At 37.8% G+C, this 26,115-nt stretch overlaps 1 protein-coding gene across 3 annotated transcripts in view; it reads left to right on the top strand.

The window, feature by feature from the left end:
- The window catches only part of LOC126298867 (WD and tetratricopeptide repeats protein 1-like), a 214,222-nt gene that overhangs the window by 125,203 nt on the left and 62,904 nt on the right, over window positions 1-26,115 (top strand). For all 3 annotated transcript variants that reach the window (XM_049990378.1, XM_049990380.1, XM_049990379.1), the window contains exons 11-12: window positions 7,697-7,777; window positions 12,973-13,133. In XM_049990378.1, coding sequence (XP_049846335.1) covers window positions 7,697-7,777; window positions 12,973-13,133 — 242 coding nt within the window. The remainder of the gene's footprint in view (window positions 1-7,696; window positions 7,778-12,972; window positions 13,134-26,115) is intronic.

Raw genomic sequence — 26,115 nt, 5'->3', positions numbered from 1 at the left:
AAAAAGAGATAATGGCAGTAATTCCTTAACTCTGTTAATCATTCAGCTAAGCCATCAGTCGTATGAGAGACCATGAGGAGAATTTCAGGCAAATGTTTCAGGTGCCCAGTAACTGCTGTAATGAGTAATGGTACTCTTCAGAGCAGTTTTGGTAAATCAGAGAGAGGATAAGATCTCTTCACTCGTGTCAGTTCCTGCTTTCTTTCAATGATTTGCGTTACTGGCGGAGTTGATATATTGCTGTGTATTTGCTTCCGCAAGGATGTCTGCTATATTGGCATTGTGTAATCACCTGGCACCATGTAGCTGTACACAAAGATTTCATCCTTTTTAACGTGCTTGTTTGTGATTCAACTATTTTTTGAGTTGTTACCTTCACTCCTAAATTATTTACATTCTGCCAGAACTTTCTGTACCTATTTATACAACACTTTTGCACACAAAAAGGTTCATCCCAAAGTTTTGTTTTGTTTTAGGGCACAGAAACAACTGGTGTCATATGCACCCAATTATCCCTAAGTGGAGTACACTTGTGGAAAGGGGTACACTGATTTCATATATGAAGAATGCATGTTTGATTGTGATACATGGTACAATGAAAAGAATGTGTTAAACAGGAAGGAAGATGGATTAATGAACAAAGTTTGAGGTGTAAAAGGATGCTGAAAACGATAAAGTATGTAGAAGAATATGTAGAAGTTGTAAGATGACTTATTGGGGGATGACAGGAAAGTGATCAGTGGGGTACATGAAAAGGAAATAGTGAGGGAAGGAGAAGAGGAAAGAGCAAAAGGATGGGTTCAATTAACACTACAAACATATTGTTGTAAGTTTGTTTCTTCAGAACACAGATTTTATTAAGTGCAACATATTTAAAATAAAATCACAGGAAGTAATAGTTCCTGACTCATCTAGAAAAACACAAAACAAAGACTTTTGGAGGTGGATACCACATGTTCAACACGGTACTCTGAATGTTAGGTGAATAATTCACACTTGAGTGCAGGAGATCACTGTAGGTTCAACTAGGAATCACTCAAATATGAACCACTCTCTTGGTGCACCCATATAACATCAGTTTGTTCATTGAAAACCAAGGATCAGTTGAACAGGAAGCAAAGACGGTCCTGCATTAAACAGACAGGCTAATCCATGTGCCAGCCAAACACTGTTGGTTGATAACAACATAGTCCAAATCACAGTCAATGAAGAAACCATGTAGTGTAGGGTCATTGTCAATACATACATTGGAGAGCTTTTAATCATTGCCTGGTTGCCAAGTTAGATGTGGCAGCCCTTCACCTGCCGCAGGTGTGTTTCTCACGCGACCTGGCTGGTGCTGGCAGATGTATCATTCTGTGTCATGCCTAGGTGCCTTACCAGATGTGTATATAATTATAGCGAGTGAGCCGTCAATATAACTGATGGGATTAAAGGATTGCTCCCCCTTGAGTTAGCTGATAAGTTCAGAAGCATCCTGGCCGGTACCGTGGAAGGTGATGTGGGAGTATTATGTTGCCAAGGCTGGGGATGTGACTTCAGATGCTGTCAGTGGAGAAGAGCTGCTCCTGGATATGTTGGAGGTGACAGCGGTTTGGACTCGTGGCTTGGTGCAGGTCTATGGGTCTTACATCAGACCTGGCACAGACTGAAAGCCCTCTTGTTTATCATTTGGGTTCAGATCCATAAAGGTGTTGGACAGTGGCTGGAGAAAGGTCCCAGCCAGATATATGTTGAATCATACACTCCCAGATGGGGTCACCCACCTTAAAATTGTAATTTCTTCTTCTTCCAATGGAGGCTGCAACGGACGTAATGAGGATCGATGAGTGCGTGCATACAAGAGCTCTACTGGGCTCAATTGTGGATCAGCATCACATAGTAAGAGGTTAAAAAGGAAAGCAGTGCTGAATTGATAGGCTTGGATGTTAATAGTTCTTCCACCTGTTTTTTAAATGGGAACATTTGGCCATGACAGTTGAGGCAGTGTGAACAGAAAATGCGCTAATATGGTTGATGCAGGTGCAAAATTGTTGAAAACTAACAGAAGTAAACTGGGGTCCATTATCACTATCCAGAGTTGATGGGACTACTTCAATAGAAAAAATGGAGACAAGGACAGTAACGGTATTTTCTGTCGTGGATGATGAATTTTGATGATGTATGAGAAATCAGAATAAGCCTCTATTAAAATCAGCAACATGACCCCATGGTATGGACCTACAAAGTCTGCATGCACCCAAACTTGACTGGGTTGGTGTAGGTTACAACTAATATGGTACAAGTTGCTGTTCTGACAAGCTTGGCATTGTTGAGGCCCAAATGCAATATCCAGGTTGATCCATGGTGAATACACAGGTTGCTGGACCAGTTCTTCATTCTGAAAATGGCCCTTTGGGACTGATGAAGTAATCACAATACCATATTTACCCGATTATAAGACAACCCTGAATATAAAAGAGCCCCCTTTTTCTAAGCGGCTCCTTCACAAAAATTTATTTTTTAACATATTCTGATTAATCAAAATTGCAAACTTTCTCTACTTAAATAGTTAACATGCACCTATTCTAAGCTTATGCCAGTTTATTATCTGCATTTTGATGATGCAAAGAGAAATAAAATAAACAAAAAGAAACTGTTTGCACTATTTTTATCTTCATAGCCTTTTTTTGTTTACTTAGACAGTCGTTCGTGGTATTACTATTTTTTGTCATCATCATTGTCACAAAAATTTGGTTGTTTCTTCTGAATATGTTGCAATTTCTGAGGTTGCAAGTCCAATGGGATCTGAGAATACAGCCTCCCCCTCACCCCTTCTTCTCCTGAAAACAGTGAATTTCACTTCTGGAACGAGCAACTGACACACTTCCAATTGCTCCCCTCATACCTCACAGTGAGTGTTGACAACATGGCAGCACAAAAGATCTAAGTACGCCACTGGCCCCAACCTAGAATTTAAGCATATCCTGCAGAAATGTATGCTATTGTTGAGTATTTGTTCAATTTTAAAGCCAATTCGATTCCAAATGCAAGTGGATTCAGACAAACTGCAGTTTAAACATAGTAGATGTTCATAAAAAGCCAAAGTATGCAGTATACGTCCCCATGGTTGTCAACAAGATGTAATTTCTGCTCGCTCACAGCCAAGCTTGTTTCACTGTGCCCCATCCAACATTCCGTAGTGCTGTTCTTGAGCAGTAACTTGGGAAGTAATATCTTCCAGAGTGCAAATTATATAGATAAAAGCAACAACTAATCTGTAAATAAAAGACTGCAATCACAACTCAGTCCAACTCTTGAACCTGTGATGTAGTTATACGTCTGTTGATACTATCTCCAAAACAGGTCTTTCCGCTGTAATTTATTCTTCCGATAATAATTGCAATCAGTTTAATGTGATTTATTTAGATTGTTAGACATTTAATTCTACATTAATTTTCTTTCTCATTTCATCTGAATGTCCTCAACTTTCTCCAAAGCTAATTAAATGCTGGTAACATTTTTCCACAGTATTCTAATATGTGAACAGCGACCAAAATTACCATTTACAACTCAAGTTGAAAATCATTACAGTTTCTCATAAACAAATAAAATACTGACTTGGATTCAGAATCAAGACCTTCGCCATGTATGTTAAGCTGACTTAAAAAGGGGCATAAATGTATGTATATGGGTATCCATATCTATGAGAACTTTCATTAGAGACCTGTTTAAATACAACAAAAGTATGTAAGTTGAGGGAATTTAATGTTATTTCTTCCAGTGTTGCACAGAATTAGCAATTTTTAAGCAGAGCATGAGATTCTTGTAGTGGCTAATACATAGCATCTCACATATCCCTCGCGCTAGTGCCTTGAGTCAAATTTCATGTGATGGGTTGAGCAAGGTCGACATTGTATCAAGCACTTCACCGTGTAGGGAAATCTCAAGCACATTTAAGTGCAAGCATTCTTTGCTGTGACCTATCTTTCAGGACAGAATGAACCTCTATAGCCAAAGCGCCACCTGTTAATGTAAGACAGTCCCCATATTAATTTATTAAAGAATGTAAAAATGTTGACCTCATCAGCAATTGCATACTCTCTGAATATAAGATGATGCTGTATTTTTCAAATGACGAATCTTGGAAAAACCTTGTCTTATAATCGGATAAATGTGGTATATGAGAGTGCAGAATCTCTGAAATCACTGCTTGATAGTGACTGTCATTTTGATTCAATAATAGGACTCCTGTAAAATGATGGAGGGCATGACATTGTGAAAAGAAGCAATGAAGCTCTAAAGAGACTGCCAAAGGAAGGGCCTGCAGCCACCTGGTTTGTATGAACTGATAAACCTGTCCCAAGAGGGGATCCTTAACATCTGTGACATATCTCGCAGAAATGTGAAACTCTTATACCTACTGAATGAATCGGGCATAGTATGTAAACTTGCATATAAAAAAGGTCCTTTACATTCTTTGGTATTGGAATATGGCAAATGGCTTCCAAATTCTCTGACAATAGTGTAGGGCCTTCAAGGGTGTGATTATATTTTATGTACTTAAAGAACACTTAAAAAATGAGCATTTTGATGAGGTACATTTTAATACAGCTTTCAAAAAGACTGAAAATACTTGCTGGACGTGAGACGTATGCGCCTTATGAGTTCTTTCTGTGGTGATGTTTGGTTTGTGGGGCACTCAACTGTGCCATCATCAGTGCCTGTACAAAGTTCCAATTTTGACATAGTCCAGTCTAGCCACTTTCATGGATGATGAAATGATGAGGACAACACAAAATCCTAGCCCTCGGGCAGAGAAAATGCCCAACCTGGCCATGGAGTTCTTCCTGTCACTACAATGTCATCCAGATAATTGATGCATTGTGGAATGTTGGCATTAAATCTCGGAACAATTACTGGTGCACTATCAATGCCAAGAGATGACCTGCTGTGTTTATAGAGCCCAAAATGAGTATTTAATACCAGAATGGCTTTGGAAGCTTTGTTCAACAGTAGTTGAATATATGCTTCTGAATGATTGATCTTATATGAATACTAACAACGGTCAATTTTGAAAATAATTCATCAGGACTCAGAAGGGGCATGAATCCACGATTGACTGATTATTTGCTGTGTTTTTTAAGTCCTCATAAAAATAGCATTTTTTACTCCTCAAAGCTGGCTGGAGTGGCCGAGTGGTTCTCGGCGCTACAGTCTGGAACCGCGTGACCGCTACGGTCGCAGGTTCGAATCCTGCCTCGGGCATGGATGTGTGTGATGTCCTCAGGTTAGGCCATTTAAACCGTTTAACTCCTCGAAGCGATTCAGTTCTATTGTAACCTCATCCTGTAAGGCTAAAAGCATCACATGGTCTTTGAAAAGACACAGTCAGCTTTCTTAAGAATAATGTGACTGAGAAAATTCAACTCATTCCCAGGTTTGGAGGAGGTCAGGGAGTATATTGGAGACACAAAGAAATCCTCAGAAATCCTCTGATGGTTACAAAATGCTGATGATATCCTCTGTCTAAGCCAAAGAGTAAATTGTTTCTTTCCTCAGCAAGTTGAACAAATCCTTCAGAATATATTTTTCTTTGGTTTTCTCACCTGATAAAAAATTTTCTCTTAATATTTTGGGTTCTCCCTCCCACTCCCCTCCTGGCCCCTCCTCCCCACTCCCCTCCGCCACAATATTTTTGTATGTTTAATTTACCAATCAAGAAGCACACACAGTGTACAACTCAGTACCAGATATTGTAATAGTGTTTCTGTACCGCATAATGATTTGGAGACCACAGTAGAGGTTATCAGTTTTTGTGCTTGGGTTAACAAAGATGAATGGAAACCATAGATGTTGGCTGTCTAACAGCATTCTTTTAAAATGATTATTATTTATTCACCCAGGCATTATCTGATAATGATGTAGGATATGTCATAATAATGCAATGTATTACAATGGCTTGACTTGGAAGATTCAGCTCAGGATATAAACAGGATAGCATTAAGACATGTAGATAGTAGTTTTGGTGGGTATGCTGATAACAAAATCCACAATCTCATTCCACTTCCCATATGCAGTGTTAGTTCCACATAAATGCTCAGAGACTGGTTTGATATCCAGAGATTTCTTTACAAATGAGCACATCTTCACATCTATATTAGTCCTTTTCAACAATATCAAGTAGATAATACTACATACTTTATTCTGTCCGATTCTCTGTGTCTCAAGAACCATTTCCCCAAGAAAACTGAAAACATATGTGAAGAGGATTGGCTGACCTTTTACAGTAGGATGGAATACATGCAATATTATATTGTTGATAAAGTGAGTCAATCCTCTCCACACGTCTTCAGTTTTCTTGGAACAGGGGGTCATGAAGCACGCTGAATTGGAGAAAATAAAGTATGTAACATTATCCACTTGATAACGTTGGAAAGTTCTCATACAGTGGTGAAAATGTGCCCATGTAGAGTGGAATCCATGAGAAACACACACACATATTGGGTAACTAGGACTGCATATCTTCATCTGCATTCATACTCCGCAAGCCACTATGGTGTATGGTGAGGGTATCTTGCACCAATACTAGTAATTTCCTTTCCTGTTTCATTTGCAAATGGAGCAAAGTGAAAAATGACTGTCTGTATTCCTCAATAGAAGCCCTAATTTCTCTTATCTTGTCTTCATGATCCTAACACAAAATGTACAGTGACGGCGGCAGAATCATTCTGAGGTGGAAGTGAGATGGGATCTTCTTGTTAGAATGTCCACCACGGAAAAAATAGGAGAGAGATTAACCAGTACAACAATGCCTGCGCATTAACAACATGTGTGTTAAGTCAGTATTTGAGGAGGGCCATATCCGGTGTGTGGTATGGTAAGCAAGTTAATAAGACCGTAATCTTGTGGAGCTTATGTTTGGTTTTCATGATTTGATGAGTAGCTGGCCTTATGTTGCCTCCCCAAAGTATATAACAATTTTTTAAATGAAAACGTATTCATATACTGATTACTTGATTAGCCTGTTTAATTGCATGCAGTGAGACATTGCATTACTGTTTTCACTCATTAAATGCAGTTAGTTTGCGCCCCAGATATTTTTTTTCGTATTTTTGTTTTGACCTCTTTTGCAGTCAGTATCATAAAATGATGTTTCCTGCAAAAATTATATTTAATTTCAGCTCTTCTAACATTGTATATCCTATTTCTAATTGTTTTTTTAAATTTAATGTGGACTGTGTTTCATTGACTGTGTTGGTGGTTTTTGATAGGATATATGTCATGTTGGTGAGTTTTGGTAGGACACGTGTCTGAAAGCATCTATTCAGTGTGACACACAAATTTTATCATTACCACAGTTTATACCATTCTATTAAAAGTCAAAGTTTCCAGTTGGTCACAGCAGTGTATATATTTGACTGAATTCACTGCTGTTGTCATCTGTTCATCAGTTACCACTTCATTTATAAGAATTGTAACCTGAAAGAAGTAACTGGCCACTAATTAGCTTTAAATCTTTTGTGTGTTGAAGTGCTGTTATCTGTTCCAGATATGACAGCCTTATATATTATTTTTATAGGTATGATGCTCTGAGGTGATCAGAAAATTTGTTATACAATTGAAAAACGTTTGCTGGTCTTATTATTGTATCACTATCCTGCAGTATTAATTTTATATAGATCTGAAGACAGCTCAGAGATTCATTGTATTTTAGGGATGGTGACATGTATGCTGCTATGAGAGACTGCCATATTGCTCTTCAGTTGGATCCAAATTATGTTAAAGCACATTTCAGGTATGTAATTAAGTCTGGTAGGTGTTACACTATACCAAGAACTCAAAGTGTAAATAGAGGTGCATTTAATTACTTTCTATAAATGTGTATACATTGAGATAGTGTTGTGATATTCTGATTCATAATGTTTATGATATGTACATTGTTTCTCAGAATAATTTGTTATAGTAAATAATTTCTGTGATAAAGTCATTGTAGCGAGCATTGTTATTTAATTTATATACTGGGTTTCACTATTTATTCTCAATTAAATGATGCCAATATTATATAAAATATTGATATTCTGGGTGCCAGAAAATGGTCACTGAATTGACTAAGAAAAACAATATTTAAATAAACACCAAACTTGCTGAGTAATTGCTGGAGAACAAAAAAAATTTCACAGTTGCAATAAAGACATAGATGCAAATTCTGGCCTTATATATGAAAGTATCTAATGAATACCATTTTTTAGGACATTACATCTAAATGAAATGTTGTACCACTGATAGCTTTAAATAGCTTTAGTTTATGGGTGTAAATATCAACAAATTAACCAATTTTTGGTAACACAATTGCAAGTAGACAGTGTACCTCTGCATGGATCAGAGATCACTGGCATAAATCCAATAGTGTATCAGTAAATTAATAAATTACTCTCTTGTGTCACATCAGTTGTAAAGTGACTGTTACATTTTTTCTCAGTGAATCAAGGGCAAAAGGGAATTCATAAAATTGTTTAGTCATAAAGACGAAGGTTTTGAAAATAATAAATAAATAAAAATAAATAATAAATAATGTGTAACTTACATATGTAGTAGCTCTGAATTCACTCCAAGCCAATAATGTTGTAGAATTATTAGTGCAAGAGTCATTCCTCATTTATATTTTGCTGATGAATGGGTCTTCTTCAGTAAGTGCTTTACCACATACGATGTTTGAAAAATATGCACAAGTGTAAATAAAGTTCATCTTATCACTCAACATAGCATTTGAAGTCTGTACTGAAGGAATGCTCTTGTCATTTGTCCAAAACCATTCACATGACAAAATACTCGTTCTGTGGGGTCATCAGTTTCGGTAAACAAAGAAGGGATTCTAATATTTTAAAGCCTTGGCTGTGCAACAGTCACTGGGTTATGTTTTTTCCACTTTTCGTGTTTCTAATATTTTCAGTGATACATGTTGTTTAATGTGCACGTACTCATCGTATGGACCAGTATCGTCTGCAATATTTGAAGTTCGCTGTATTTTATTATTTCACAAATGCAGAGCACAATACTAACCTCTACCAAATTCATAAATGTAATGAATTTCATTTAACTCACACTCAAGTGTGTGTGTTTACAGTTTTCATTATTAAAATTAAATGGAAGGTCAGCATTGGCTGTAATATTGTTGTTTTATTGATAGCAGAATCTATTTTCTACCACATAGTGATCATCTTCAGTGCTGTACAAATTAAACCCAGTCACTGGCATCAAGTTATCAATAACCAAAACTGAGAAGTGATCACAATAACTGAAACAATTCTATGGAGTTGCCAATCAATAAGTTGTCTTTATTATTGGTGGCATTCACATCAAACATGAGTGAATATTTTTGTTAATTAATAGCACATACCAGCACAGTTCAGTTGTCATCTGCAACTGTACTGTTCCAAGTGAAGTTTCCACATGGTATTGATTGTATAATTATTGTAGACCCATCATATAAAAATTGCCTTTCTTTATCAGTTGTTGGTATCTTTAAACTATTCATCAAACTGATGCTAAACAGGACATTTTGAAATTTTGAGTACTATTGTTAACAGCATTTTATGCCTATAAGTCATTGCCACAAATAAGGGATATTTTTGCATCCCATTCTACCTTTTTTTAAAAAAAAAGAGAGGGAGAGGGAGAGGGAGAGGGAGAGAGAGAGAGAGAGAGAGAGAGATATGGGACAGAGACAAGAAGAAAGGGACTATCCTACTAAATAAGGGATGTCTGGTCACCTTATTTAGTTGCCTTACTCATATGGCAACTTGGCAGTGGGACCTGGCACCATAAGAGAAAGAAATGTGCTCAAATCAATTTGGTGTTATCTGTGGTGTTATTTATAAATGTGAGAGTTGCACAGGTATGAATACATATGCTACATCTCAGCATTGCTTATTCAGGGCTTATATGGCACAGAACTGAAAACACTGTTCTGCAGAGTTTGTAACTGTGGAAAGGATTGGAAGAAAAAATATGATGAGAAAAAATTTAAATTGGAAAAGTTCTGTGTTCTGGCAAGAAAATGCTGCTTCTTCTCAAGATAAAAAAAATGATACATCAGAAACTTAAGCAATGCTAAAAGAAAAATAGGACAAAGTTTATTCTGGAAAAAGAACCATTAAATGTTTTGCAAAAGCAAACTTTCCACTCTAAAAGCTGGGAAATGATGTTAAGGAAGTGAATTGCTAAAAAATTCTTGAACAAAGATCCTGCTGCATGTAAGGATTGAGTGTGAGGAACATAACCAGACTGGATAGTAAGGTATGTCAGAAATAACCGAACTGCAAATCCAGTTCTTCCATTTGCAGTAAGGTAATAATTCTTGAATTCTGCAGGTGGAAGTATCTGAGTACAAGTATACATCTAGAACACAAGAACACAATATTTTTGTGCTGAAGATTACATTAATTTTTTGTATGCATATTGTATAATGTTAATTCATCATAGTGACCTTTTCACATTTTTAAAAATAAAAAACTGCTCTTCACAGTCTTAAGTACATTTCGTTATATATGATCTGTGAAATAATGTTGAACTTGGTCAGTTTGGAGGCTGGGGAAGGGGGGGGGGGGGGGGGGCACCATGCATATTCCAGATGTATGTATATATGTATGGCTTTTCAAAAATCAAGGTGTTCATTCTGCTACACTGTGTACATATAAATTTAAACAGGCTTCAGAATTACAGTGTTTGCTACATGCCCTAGCACAGCAGGCATATGAGGTTCTTGGCGGTATTTCACATCATCTTCTGAGAAGTAAAATAGAATTTTAACTTAATTTTTATAATATGAGGCCATGCATTTCAATGCAAAATCTGCATGCGCATATCATGTATGGCTCTGAAAGCTAAAATAATCATTATTACTGAATATGTTTGACCTTTGATTCAAACTGTGATGTTAAATACAAATAAATACAGGGTGCCCGTGAGGTCATTTTACAATTAAATTACATAATTACGGCCACAGATGAACTGGTAAATGTATGAGTCATATTATAATCATAGAAGTACATATTGAAACTACTATTTTTGCATCAGTCAATAAAGCTTGATGTGCTTCCAATACTCTTTGTTGGGCACTCTGTGCATTATATGGTGCTTAAAACTTCTCAGTGAATTTATTGTGGTGTTCATGAACTGATACTGAATGAGGCATTCTTTTTGTTCATAATGTAGTCCTGTAGTTTCACTTGGTCTTTTTTTTTCTGATGATATTTAAATGAGCCTCACCATGTATTGTGCCTTCTGTAATGTAGTACTCATGTTGGTGATGTGAGGTCAATCACTCTTCAGAACTGTAGCTAAAATATACAAATTTCATACTAGCACAAATTTATAGTAACTGTATTCATGCAAGAAATTTTTGAAGACATTTCATATTTTGCAGAGTGTGTGTGTGTGTGTGTGTGTGTGTGTGTGTGTATGTGTGTATGTGTGTGTGTGTGTGTGTGAAGAAATTAGAATAAAATACTAAACTAAAGTGCAACTGGTTTTTAACCTTAAGGTGGTCATTATGCAGTTGCAAGTTCAATTAATTAAATCATTGAACTCGGGAACACTGGATGAGGAATTTACTATAAATATGTTTCTGCAGAAATCTACTTGTTTACCAAATAAATTAAACGAATGGTGGTCAGCTACGAAATAGAATCCATTTGGGTCTACACAATACTACTACCAACAACCAGGTTACGTCAAACAGTTAATATCACTAATATGACATATGAACATCAACTGAAGATTTTATGTGTAACTGCCCTACTGAATGAGATGGCACAATATTTAATACTTTGGACGTGCATTTGTGAGGATGGGGATTCAAATCCCCATACACCTATCCAGATTTAGGTTTTCCTAAAACAGTTTCAGATGCCAGGATGGTTGCCTTTTTAACCATCCCCTTTGTTATAGCCAACTATTAAATAATATCCAGATATGTAGATGGTTGTTGAACTCTACCATATTCCTGAAACCAACCTTTGCACTGTTTCCTAAGATTATAGGGATCTATATTTAATGATATTTGAAGTGATAAAGGTCTCTTAATGGAAATACAGCTTATTAATTTTGGAATGACTCAGATGCAAATTCACAGCAGTCATTGTGTCTAGCCCCAATGTAAAATTGAACTTGAAAAGTACATTGTGAAGGGTTAAACTGACATAGAGAATCACAGTATAACTTCTTCCAAAAACTGATAATATCAGTGGTCACTTTATTAATGTTGAAACACCCATGTGCCATTAATTGTGGCAACACATGTAGTGTTCAGAAATTTCAGTTCCACTTATAACTTAAGATTCCTTGCCAATGCATTAGCAAAATGTCTTCTAAAACTATGAAATTACTTAATCTGACCACTGAACTCATCAAAATCTTAATTGTGTGGACGTTTCTTCTGATTAACATAACTGTTCCATCACTGAAGTCACTCCTCGACTGTCAGCATTGGCCACTAGTCCCTGACTGAACTACTACTTCTGCATCGGCCCAAGTGTGCATGATGTTATGGAAGACTCTCCGCCAGTTGCTGTGAACCATTACTTGCTGGCATCTTGGAATCTTCCAGAAGGCTGGCATTATGATATCCACCAGAAGTAGGTGTTTGTAATCGATTATTCACTTGGGGTACCCCTTTGAGCACATACATCACAGCCCATGCAATCCATCCCCTAAAAAGGAGCCTATAATGTACTCATAGTTAGAGACACTGAAATGAAATGAATGAGTGTCATCGGATATAAACAGTGCCATTTGTCTCTCATCTGTTCATGAGCCACCTTGGAAAGGACATGATTGATTTCCTTCTCCATTGTTTCCCAATGTGAGGTGATATTACATCTTTGATTTTCTTTAAGTTTTCATACATTTTTTAAAAACATGTTGTAGTAGAATTTGTTGTGACCATTTTCATATTTTTATTAAACTTTGTATTGTATTGTGATATTGCAGGCTTGCAAGGTGCTTGTATGAACTACAGTGGATAAATGAAGCTTCAAAGTGTTTAAAAGCATTTAAAGTGAAATACCCAGAACACTCAGATCAACCAGCATGCAAAGCTCTTACAAAAGACGTCATTCTTGCCAAAGGCTACATGCGGGATTTAGAAGAAGGTAATAATGCTCGTTTTTGAGTTTTATGTATTTTTTAACATTTTATGTCTTACATTCGTGATTTATGATTATACCTCTCTTTTACTTGATGAGTACGTTTAAATTACAGGGAGCATGTTTTTCTCTCATTTCCAGACTACCATATTAGTTTTTGCACAATGAATCATCTTGATTAGACTAAATTTGTTTAATGCATGCTCTAACCTGTAGTTTAAATTCCCACAGTATTACATCATTATTATTTTTCTTCAAGATTTGTAATCTTCATCATATGAGTGCCTCCCCCTCCAACCCCTCCCCCTGCCATTATAATGTTTTGAAGTTACACTGTATCTATTTGTTTGTGTGTTTTCTTGCCACATCATCAGAATCAGAATTGGTTTCAGAGTTTCACAGTTCATCATCGGACGACTTGGAACATGGTGTTTTTTAGGAGAGAATGTGTTCCATTCCACTAATGTTTTAATATGAGGCATCATTCCGACTATTTTGTTGCTACTGTTTGGTTAGGACACAATAAGTAAAGTAATAAAGCATAGCTGATGACTGATATTGCCTGCTTACATATCTAGCATTTTCCATATAATTAGGAGATGCAGACGTAATTACTAACATAATATCATTTAGCAGTCAGTTTCTTCCTGTTCGATACCACTGTCCACCCCATGCCTTTCTTGCTAACAAGTGCATACCTTGCAGTTCCTTTTAGGAAAGGATCATGTTAGATACCTGTCATATGCATCCATGCAACACATCCTGTTGCTGCAAGGCACTTGTATATTCAATCTTTGTATGAACAAGGCAACCTGGGCAAGAATTCGTGTCCTTATTGTATAGCCTTGAATGCTAACATTTGTTAAAATTGCGACACTGAGAAGAATACATTTTACTGAAATGAATGTTATATTCTCTTTGCCAACCAACTACCTCAAATATGACTGATGAGCCAGGGGTGAGCAACTACTTCAGAACCGGTGTCATCTGGAGTTTCATACCTTCCTCTCCAGAACATTATAAACATGTTTCCCTGGATTCTCTTATGAATTTAAAGAGCGATTAAGAGTTGTAACATTCATTACATTAAAAATCGATTCCTCCAAAAATTACAAAATCTATGGAGGAAGCATACAATTCAAAACTTTTTTCTTTTATTGTAAATCCAGTCACAGACAGCAAATGATTATAAATCAGGTTATTGATGTTGGTCAAGGATGAACATCATCAGACCTAAAATAAGCATAAAGATGATAGCTTGACCTACAAATATTTCCAAACTACTCAAATACAAATTCAGAAATTATTTTAAACATATATGACAACGTTACCAGACCTGAGTAGATGAAGTATATGAGGCACATTGTGTCACTACATGTAGAGATGGTACAGTCACAATAATTATACATATAACCTTTGTTATAAGTTTACCATTTTGAGTACAATGAACACCCATTGCAATGTATATGTTGGCACTCTGAGGAAACAGATTATACTGTTGGGCAGCAACGAGTGACAGGCGTGCATTCTGGCATGTTGTATGTCACTGCTACACGTCAGTTCACCTAAGTTCAATAAAAATATTTTTTATAATTAGTTACACAAACTCTTTCCTTTGGAATTTGGTGCAAACAAATACCAAAGCATAGATGCTTGTGTGTACATATTATATGGAAATGTTAACTAAAATTAAAATGTTACAAAACAGTATCATTGCACAATACAGTGAGTCATTAAAATAAAAAATCTGCAGCTCTTTAATGAAACAGAATAAAAAACACTCTTCAAGCACATGCATCACAGCTCAAGCAATCTCTCCCCTAAACAGGAACCTATAACCTGCTCAGTTACAGGCAATGAAATGAAACAAAACGAATGAATGTCATCAGAAATAAACAGCATTATATGTCTTTCATCTGTTCATAACCCACAGTTCAATGAAAAGTAAAGAGGAAGGAGGGTGTATTAAAAGTATGGTTTTCACTAGCCAACAAAAAGTATACAGTACCAATGTGCACTGTAACTGTTCATTAACAAAAGGTCTGCAGCTTGCTAATAGAGCACAACAGAAATTACTACTTTCTCAATGCACATACTGTGCTCATACTAACTGCCTACCAAATCGGCACACAAAATGATTCACAATTACGTGCCACGAAATGGAAAAAATGATTTTCTTTGTACATGATCACCACTATTGTCACACATACCACCTATACATATGAACTACAGAAGAAACAAATTGTAATGAGGAAGGAGACTTTATTGAAAATATAATGCTAAATATGTTACAAAAATTAACAGTACTACTATGCAATGCAATTGGTAATTAGAAACAACAGAACTGCAGCTTGCCGAATCTGAACAAAGATGTTAGCAGACTAGCTATGCCTACACAATCCACCCACCAATTGGGAGCAAAGAAAAAGAGGCATACAGTAACATACCACAAAATGGAAAAAGGAACTGTCAGCACTGATGTCCCATGTATCATCTATTCGTATGAGTTGGTGATTGTAGGCTACACTACTGAAAAAAAAAATTGCATATGAGCACTCAATGTCCCCATTGAAAGATCAGTCACAATTTCAACATAAATGTAGTTTGTACATTGGAACGGCTGTGTAAATGGAGTCAAACCACGTATCAGTAATGCACAAAGACAGTGTTCAAAACCCAGTGAGAAATTGTGATGATGTGACAATACAAAGCTCACACAAAATGTAATTGCCTCCAAATGGTAAGAAAGGAAATTTAAAGTCAGAAAGTATTGAGCTAAAATGCAATGGTATATTGTAAAAAGTAAAAAACATGCAGTATAAAAGTTAAAAGAAAATGAGAGAAATGCAGCCAGCAAGAGTCACTAAAAATATGTACTCTATACATGCCCCACGACTGGTAGCCAGTGGAGAAAATGTCACTGGTAAGTAATATGTAATGTTGTGCAACATTCCATACACTGTGCATTATTACGAGAGGTAGGATTTATATGGGCCTTAAAGTGTTTATATATGCATGCATCCATGCAGTAAAAATCTGGTAAATATGCTCTAAAAACTGTAAAATATGCTTAAAAAATAAAATAAAATATATTATTTCAACTTTCTCATAATGTTTTAATTTTGATGAAGTAATCAAATTGTAAATTTATTTTTAAACTGAGCCATCAACAAAATTAATATTAACTCTCTCTCTCTCTCTCTCTCTCTCTCTCTCTCTCTCTCTCTCTCTCTCTCTGTGTGTGTGTGTGTGTGTGTGTGTGTGTGTGTGTGTGTGTGTGTGTGTGTGTGTGTGTGTGTGTGTGTGTGTGAGTGGGGGGGGGGGGGGGGGGGGTACACGTGCTTATTGCAATAAACAGTTAAATATACTGATGGGGAAAAAGTTTGCAACTCCAAGAAGGAGTCTTTTGCTATATAAACAAAAGTTGTTAGTCATGTTTCTACATCTGAAATATGATGTCTATTCAAATTCCATGCCAGTTGCATGAGTGATGCTAGTAGCGCCACTATGAAGATGCAAATCCGGTTTGCTTTAAATACACTCCATAATGATTGTGAGGATTAGTTACTATGAGATTGGGTGTGGAGAGTTGATGTTACTCAAGAATGCCTTTGAGGTGACAAAGATGCCATTATCAACACCTCACTGAGTTTGAACGAGATCATGTAATAGGTCTGTGAAAGAGTGATGTTCCTTCTGTGATATTGCAGAAAGACTTGGTAGGAACGTAGCCACTGTAAATGTTGCTGGCAGCAGTGGTCATGAGAATGGTATTCATCGTGTGGCTCTGGTGCATCATACTGCATCTGCAGGAGCAATTTGAGCAGCAGTTGGCACCACAGTGACACTACAAACTGTTACAAACCAGTTATTTCAAGCATAGCTCAGAGACAGATGCCCTGTAGCACGCATTCCCCCTGACTCAAAACCACCGCTGGTTGCGACTTCAGTGGTGTCAAGCGAGAGCTCATTGGAGGGCAGGGTAGAGGTCTTTTGTGTGTACTTATTAAAGTTGGTTCTGCTTTGATGCCAGTGATGGTTGTGTGTTGATTAGGAGGAGACCCGTTGAGAGCTTGCAACCAATATGCCTGCTTGCTAGACACATTGGACTTAAATCTGGAACTGTGGTCGCGAGTGTGATTTTGTATGACAGCAGGAGCATTGTTGCGATTATCCCACACACCCTGATTGCAAAATAGTGCATCATTCTGGTGATTCAACTTGTGCTGCCATTTGTGAACCGTATTACATGGGGTGTTTTCCTACAGAATAATGCTTGCCCACATACTCTGTTGTAACTCAACAGTGTGTCAACATGTTGCCTTGGCCTACTTGATCACCAGATCTGGTCTGTCTCCATTTGAGCACATATGGGACATCATCGGACAACTCCAGCATCAGCCACAAACAGCTTTAACCATCACTGCAATGATTGACCAAGTGCAACAGGCATGGAACTACAGCCGAACAACTGACATATGGCACATGTACAACACAGTGCATGCAAGTTTGCATACTTGCATTCAACCTTCTGGTGGTTACAACAGTTATTAATGTATGAGCAGTTCACATTCTATTTTGCAAAGGCTTATGTTGCACTAACATTAACCTGCGCTCTTCAAATGTTAATCATTTAAATATGTTGCCTAGCCAAATATATTCCTGAAATTTCCTTACTCTAAGATCTTTTCCGTCAGTGTATTTCTCAGCTTTCTCAAAGAAATGATTTCCTTCTGTTGCTTATATTTTTTTGTGAAGAGAAATATAGTTCTCTTCACCCGAAGTCACAGAACAGTATGAGAAAGATGCTATGTCACATAAAAAAAACCTTAAGTTGTTTTTTAGGATTCTCTTTGTAGCACTTTATTCACATCCTGAAGAAACATTAAATGTTGATTTTTGCTTCAGTTTTCTCAGTTGTATTGTGAAGACACTTTCTTATTTCTCCTGGTATATGTCTGGCAACAGCTTTCTGTATACCTGCAAGGCACAAGATAAGAGGCATCATTTTTTCTTCCAAATGTGTGGTTGTGGCTGGGAGTTCACTTAAACAGAGCTTAAACACTAATTTACTCTGGAGACTCGTCCCATTGCAAGCACTACATGCAGCAAGGGTATTTGCTGCTTCAGCTTTGTCCATCACGTCTAGCTCCTTTTTCACATTTTCTAAATGATCACTGTAATCTAGAGCTGTCTTTAATTCATGTTCTCTGTCTCGTGAGGATTGTCTCTGAGGGTAAATGACTATCTTGCTTCATATCAGTAAATAATTTCGTTGTTGATGGTGCCTTCACAAACACACTTTTCACAGAGGAAATCATGGCATTTGCTTCTGGAAAATTCACTCAAATTTCCTCTGCCAACCAATAAAGACATATACTAAACAAGTCATGTGAACTGTCTTAGGATGAAATAACTGCAAAGCTATAGCAACATTAAGCATGTATGCTGCTACATCTATAAGTATCAGCAAGATTTTCCCCCTCATTTTCTTGAGCAGGCCATCGAACACGTAATGCATCATGAACTACCCTAGCACTCACTCAATGTTTGTTTCTTACAGCAGCCTGGAGACATTTAGGTTTTATGTTCCTGGTTCAGATTCCGTCAGTTTTCCCACGACGATGTTGGCAGTCAATCTCCTTCATGACTGTTGTTTCACCCACAGATAACCACAAGTTTGAGTCACCGATATTCTCTCTTTCTTTTCCTTGTATTACTTCAGCATTATTTTATTGAAAATAAGTACAGATTGAGGCATAGATCAGGGTCCCACTATTGGGAGGAGCAACTTAAAAACATTTATAAAAAAAAATGTATTTCTTGATCATAAACTAAACCAAATAAAACTCCATCGCACTACAGGCCATATATAATTTTTATGTTTCTATTTAATGTTTTTTGTGATGCGTTTAAAAGTATTAAACAATTGATCAGTTTTCAGGAAGCTCAAAATGGGCGGGGAAGGGGGGAGGGGGGGGGGGGTAGTTGGCACACAAATTAATTTCAATAAATAGATTTTTGAACTTGCTCTTCTTGAACTTTGACATGGTAGTTTTTCTTGATTGTTGATTCATCAGGACCTTATTGTTTGGAAATTTTTCCAGGAACATTTGAAATTCTGCATTATTTAATTTACACACAGAGATGTTTATTACCATCATTTCCACTTCTTTCTGCAGGAAATATTGGTGGTAAGGTTGTTGGGATCATGGAAATATTTTTATTAATGTCATTTCTATGACCAGCTGTTTATAAATGTTGTCTAACCAGGATTTTTTTTTTGTCACAGGGCACCTGTAAGAGGTATGAAAGTGAGAGCTTATTTTAATCAACTAGAAACAACAATCGTTAACTCAAAAATGACGTGAATTTTTAAAATGCACTGCTAGGGGAAAAATTAATACACCCTTTTAGAGGTTTAAAATTCACTCGAGATTTATTGTTGCAACAGTGCATATGGCGTATATGAAATGGTTACATTTACAAATCACTAGTGCAAGTGGTTTTGAAGTATTGGGTATTGACCCACACAAAGGTTTATTGTCTAATAGAAACCACTAATGTAACAGGAACTGACAACTGTGTGGGAAGTAGAAATCTTTGACTCAGTTTCATACATCGTAATCGGTGTTTTTGGAAAGCCTGCAGCTGTCATTCATTATTTAAGTAATGAAATACTGCACCAGTTAAATATTTTTTTATGCTTAGCATGACACGTTTAGAGTGTTTTTTCTCTTTCTCAAGTCGAATATTTGCAATACTGTGTTGTGCGGTGTTTGCATATGTGTTGTTCTGCACCTCTTGCACACACATGCAACTTATCACTTACACTGTTCGTTTGTGTATATCACAAAAAATACACATGTAAATCCTGCCCTTGGCAATGAGGATAAATTCTCAGACATGTTTTGCTCAGCTGAAAAGATATGTAATTGGCACTGTGTTTAAACCAAAAAACATTTGAGCAATGCAAAATGAGTGAAGATATTAACTAGTGCTACAAGTTGCCAAACGACGAAACACGCTAAATATGGTTTAACAAAGGTGTCGTGATGATCACAACAATCATAAAACAGCACATGTGCAGTAGAGACAGTTTGGAAATGGTTCTGATTGGTCATGATATCTTTATTCAAATGAACTTAGTTACTCCCATCAGGCAGCACGCGAAGTTCAATATGTCTCCCAGTTCAGATCCACTAAGTAGAATTCTGTGGTTTCAAGAAACTTAACCATGTAATCTTTGTAAACACTACTTGATGGCTAGTGTTATGCCGGTGTCATAATACATCTTTTTTTTTCTCCACAACATTTTTTCATAAAGTGTGAATTGAGAGAAAATTATAAATTTGGTGCAGATTAACGGTGTGGACATAGGAAATCTGACAGGAGTGATAAAAAATGTTGTAAACAGCGGGAAACTGTTAATTCTGGGAATGTAAAAGCAGGGCTATGCCGTGCAACAGTAAATACTTTGTTGCAGATCTGTCTCCAATATTTGACTGTTTCTGTTGGAAGAATAGACGGACAGTATTGTTTCAGACATTGTGACTGATTTCAGAGACAATGTGGAGACTGAATCCATATCATTTTATCTGGAAGAGCATGAGATGAGATGAGATGAGATGAGATGAAAGACATGGCAAGTTCCATCAAATGTATCAGATGAACATACAACTTCCACGCAGATAAGCGAAGTTTCTAATGCCAGCAGCACAAATTTATGTAAGAGGAAGAAATGAGTACTGAGGGCAAGATGTATCTTCTGCTGAAAAAAAGATAGACGGAAAGGGAGAAAGCATAGGCAGAATTCAAAATAAAGTACCTAGAGGCAGCTGGGAAGGAAGATGATGTACGAAGAGCATTCAATAAGTAATGCAACATACTCTTCTTTCTCGGCCAATTTTGGTTGAAAAAATGAAGAATTTTTTGTCGTACATCATGGAGTATTCTTCCTTCAGCCCCCTATAGTTTCGTGAAGTTTGAATAGGTGATGGCTCTATATATAGTCTTCAAAATGGTGTTAGGTGCATTCCAAGCAGAGAGCTGTAATTGAGTTTCTTTTGGAGGCAAACCAGAGCCTCACAGACATTCATACGCACTTGCAGAATGTCAGCAGAGACCTGACAGCGAACAAAAGCACGGTGAGTTGTTGGATGAGACATCCGTTGTCATCACAACAAGGTTATATAAACTTGTCCACTCAAAAGCACGGTGAGTTGTTGGATGAGACATCCGTTGTCATCACAACAAGGTTATATAAACCTGTCCACTCTATTGCATGCCAGCTGACCGCACGCAGCTGTGACTCCTGCAGTGTTGGAATGTGCAGACACACACATTCGAGGTGATCAATGAATCACAATCAAACACTTTGCTGTTCAGCTGGATCTCTCTGTTAGAAGTGCTGACACAGTCGTCCACCAGTTGGAATACTTGAAGGAAGGTGTCTGCACTCTGGGTTCCTTGCCGCCTAACAGAAGACCGTTCAAAATTGGTTGCACATTACGAGGCTGATCATGATAATTTCTTGTTGATTATCATCACAGGTGATGAAACATGGGTTCACACTTCGAACTAGAGACAAAACAGCAAACTGTGGAGTGGTGCTACACTGCCTCCCCTCTGAAGAAAATGCTGAGAAGCCACACTGTCAGCCAGTGAAGTCATGACAGCCTTCTAGGACTCTGAAGGGGTATTCTGTTTGGTGTCCTCCCTCGTGGTGCAGGAATCAAGTCAGAAGGGTATTGTGGTAGCCTTAGGAAATTGAAGAAATGACTTTCGTGTGTTCATCGCCACCAAAATGCAAACCAACTTCTCCTTCTTAGTGACAACTCAAGGCCTCACACAAAGTGTTCATTGCACTGTTTCCTCATCCATATCTACTTCTATGTGGATACTCTGCAAATCACATTTAAGTGCCTGGCACAGGATTCATTGAATCCACCTTCATAATTCACTATTATTCCGATCTCATATAGCGTGTGGAAAGAACGAACACATATATCTTTCCGTACAAGCTCTGATTTCCCTTATTTTATCCTGGTGATCATTTCTTCATATGTAGGTGGGTGTCAACAAAATATTTTTGCATCTGGAGGAGAAAGTTTGTGATTGAAATTTCACGAGAAGATTCCGTCGCAATGAAAAATGCCTTTCTTTTAATGATGTCCAGCCCAAATCCTGTGTCATTTCAGTAACACTCTCTCCCATATTTTACAATAATACAAAACGTTCTACCCTTCTTTGAACTTTTTTGATGTACTCCATCAGTCCTATGCGGTAAAGACCCCACAATGCGCAGCAGTATTCTAAAAGAGGACGGACAAGTGTAGTATAAGCAGTCTCCTTAATAGATCTGTTAAATTTTCTAAGTGTCCTGCCAATGAAACACAGTCTTTGGTTAGCCTTCCTCACAACATTTTCAGTGTGTTCCTACCAATTTAAGTTGGTTGTAATTGTAATACCTAGGTATTCAGTTGAATTTATGGCCTTTATATATGACCGATTTATTGTGTAACGTACCTCGAGATGACTGGGTGTTTGTTGTGTCCTCATCATTTCATCATCATTCATGAAAGTGGCGAGTTTGGACTGTGCAAAGCTTGGGAATTTGTATGGGCACTGATAACCGCGCAGTTGGTCGCCCCACAAGCCACAAATCAATCATCATCATCATCATCATCATCATCATTGTGTAACTGAAGTTGAATTGATTCCTTTTAGCACTCATGTGGATGATCTGACACTTTTAGTTATTTAGGTTCAACTGCCAATTTTCGCACTATTCAGATATTTTTTCTAAATCATTTTGCAATTTGTTTTGATCTTCTGATGACTTTATTAGTCAATAAATGACAGCATGATCTGCAAACAACCTGAGACGGCTCCTCAGATTGTTTCCCAAATCATTTATATAGATAACGAGCAGCAAAGGGCCTATAACACTACCTTGGGGAATGCCAGAAATTTCTTCTGTTTTACTCGTTGACTTTGTCAATTACTACGAACTGTGACGTTTCTGACAGGAAATCACAAATCCAGTCACATAACAGACGAAATTCCATAAGCACACAATTTCACTATAAGCTGCTTGTGTAGTACAGTGTCAAAAGCCTTCCGGAAATCCAGAAATACGGAATCGATCTGAAATCCCTTGTCAATGGCACTCAACACTTCATGCAAATAAAAAATGAGTTGTGTTTCACAAGAATGATGTTTTCTAAACCCATGTTGACTGTGTTTTAATAGAATGTTTTCTTTGAGGTAATTCATAATGTTCGAACACAGTATATGGTCCAGAATCCTGCTGCATATCAACGTTAATGATATGGGCCTGTAATTAAGTGGATTACTCCTACTACCTTCCTTGGAGATTGGTGTGACCTGTGCAACTTTCCAGTCTTTGGGTACGGATCTTTCCTCGAGAGGATGGTTGTATAAGATTGTCAAGTATGGAGCTAATGCATCAGCATACTCTGAAAGGAACCTAATTGTTATACAGTATAGACCAGAAGACTTGCTTTTATGAAGTGATTTAAGTTGGTTCACTACTACGAGGATATTTACTTCTACGTTACTCATGTTGGCAGCTGTTCTTGATTCGAATTCTGGAATATTTACTTCATCTTCTTTTGTGAAGGCGTTTTGGAAGGCTGTGTTTAGTAACTCTGCTTTGGCAGCACTGTCTTCGATAGTATCTCCATTGCTATCCCACAGAGAAGGCATTCATTGTTTCTTGCTACTAATATACTTCACATACAACCAGAATCTCTTTGGATTTTTTGCCAGGTTTCTAGACAAAGTTTCGTTGTGGAAACTGTTATAAGCATCTCGCTTTGAAGTCCGTGCTAAATTTCAAGCTTCTGTAAAGGATCGTCAATCTTGGGGACTTTGCGTCTGTTTAAATTTGGCATGTTTGTTTCATTGTTTCTGCAACAGTGTTCTAACCCATTATGTGTACCGAGGAGGATCAGCTCCGTCGTTTGTTAATTTATTTGGTATAAATCTCTCAATTGCTGCCAATACTATTTCTTGGAATTGAAGCCACATCTGGTCTACACTTATATTATTAATTTGGAATGAGTGGAGATTGTCTCTCAGGAAGGCGTCAAGTGAATTTTTATCTGCTTTCTTGAATAGGTATATTTTTTGTTTATTTTTGGAGGGTTGGGGGGGGAGGGGGTTACAATACTCAATATTCAATCTCGCTACGACAACCCTGTGTTCACTGATGCCTGTATCTGTTTTGATGGTTATATTAACTCAGGATAATTTGTTGGTCAAGGTCAAGTGTGTTTTCACAATCATTTACTATTCACATGGGCTCATGAACTAACTGCTCGAAATAATTTTCAAAGAATGTGTTTAGCACAATTTTGGATGATGTTTTATGTGTACCTCTGGAATTAAACACGTATTTTCGCCATCGTATCAAGGGTAAATTAGTCACCACCACCTATAATCATGTGAGTTGGGTACATGTTTGAAATCAATCTCAAATTTTCTTTGAACCTTTCAGCCATCTGAATTGGAAGGTCAGAAAAAGGATCCAATTATTATTTTATTCCGGTTGCCAACAATGACCTCTGCCCATACTAACTCACAGGAACTATCTACTTCAATTTCGCGACAAGATAAACTACTTATAACATTGTCATGCCACCGCCAACCGTGTTTAACCTATCCTTTTCGAACACCATTAAGTTCTTTGCAAAAATTTCAGCCTAGCTTATCTCTGGCTTTAACCAGCTTTCAGTGCCTATAACGATTTGAGCATCAGTGCTTTCTATTAGTGCTTGGAGCCCTGGTACTTTCCCAACACAGCTACGACAATTAACAACTGTTAAACCAATGGTTCCTGTATCTGTGTTCTTCCTGTGTTCGACCTGCACCCTTTGTGACTGAAGCCCTTCATGTATTTTCCCGATACCCTCTAACCTAAAAAACCACCCAGTCCACGCCACACAGCCCCTGCTACCCGTGTAGCTGCCTGCCGTATAGTGGACAGCTGATCTATTCAGAGGAACTGGGAAACCAATCACCTTTTGGCACAAGTCGAGGAATCTGAAGCCTACACGGGCGCAGAAGCGTCTGAACCTCTGATTCAGACCCTCCACTCGTCTCTGTACCAGAGGCCCACAATTGGTCCTGTCGACTATGCTGCAAAAGGTGCTTTCATCTTGCGAGCAAGACTGGCATCCTTTACCACTTCTGTCAGCTGCTCGAAATCAGAGAGAATTTCTTCTGATCCAAAGTGACACACATCATTGCTACTGACGTGAGCAACTATCTGCAGTTGGCTGCACCCTATGCTCTTCATGGCATCTGAGAGGACCCGTTCCACATCTGGACTGACTCCAACAGGTATGCACACGGAGTTTACATTGCTTTTCTTTCCCTTCTTGGCAGCCATGTTCCTAAGGAGCCCCATAATGTGCCTCACATTGGAGCTCCCAATTATCCATAATTCCACCCATCCCCTGTGATTGCCCGGATCTTGGAGCCTGAGAAGTTTACTCTGAAACAGGGCAGGCGACTGTCTCAGCATCAGCCAGACAGCATCTGGGACCTGTTTGTCCGACAAACTGGGGAGGCGTTACGTGCATCCGCCTGGGAAGTCTTTCACCACCTGCTACACCCCGGGCCACCTCCCACTTGACCACAGATGAGAGATCAATCTCAGTGTGAGCAGTAACTGGCTGTCCACCGGTGAGGAACAATCAGAGGACTTGGCCGTGCTGCATGTCTGTTAGGTCCCCACAGCTGGCCCATAACAATGGTGTCTATCCACTGCAGCCTCAAGCTGTGTTAACAAAGCCATCACAGCCTGAAGCTGAGAGTGAAGTGTCACCAACTCAGCTTGCATCCGCACACAACAGTCACAGTCCCTGTCCATCCTAAAGACCGTGGAAAACTAAACTATGCAGATAAACGCACTATCGGCATGTGCTGCACAACTCTACTGTAGACCCTGATGAAAACA

Source organism: Schistocerca gregaria, chromosome X (assembly GCF_023897955.1).
Source record: "Schistocerca gregaria isolate iqSchGreg1 chromosome X, iqSchGreg1.2, whole genome shotgun sequence".
In the NCBI taxonomy this organism is placed as follows: domain Eukaryota; kingdom Metazoa; phylum Arthropoda; class Insecta; order Orthoptera; family Acrididae; genus Schistocerca; species Schistocerca gregaria.
Note: the sequence above shows the minus strand (reverse complement) of the source record. Positions and strands in the feature narration are given on the sequence as shown.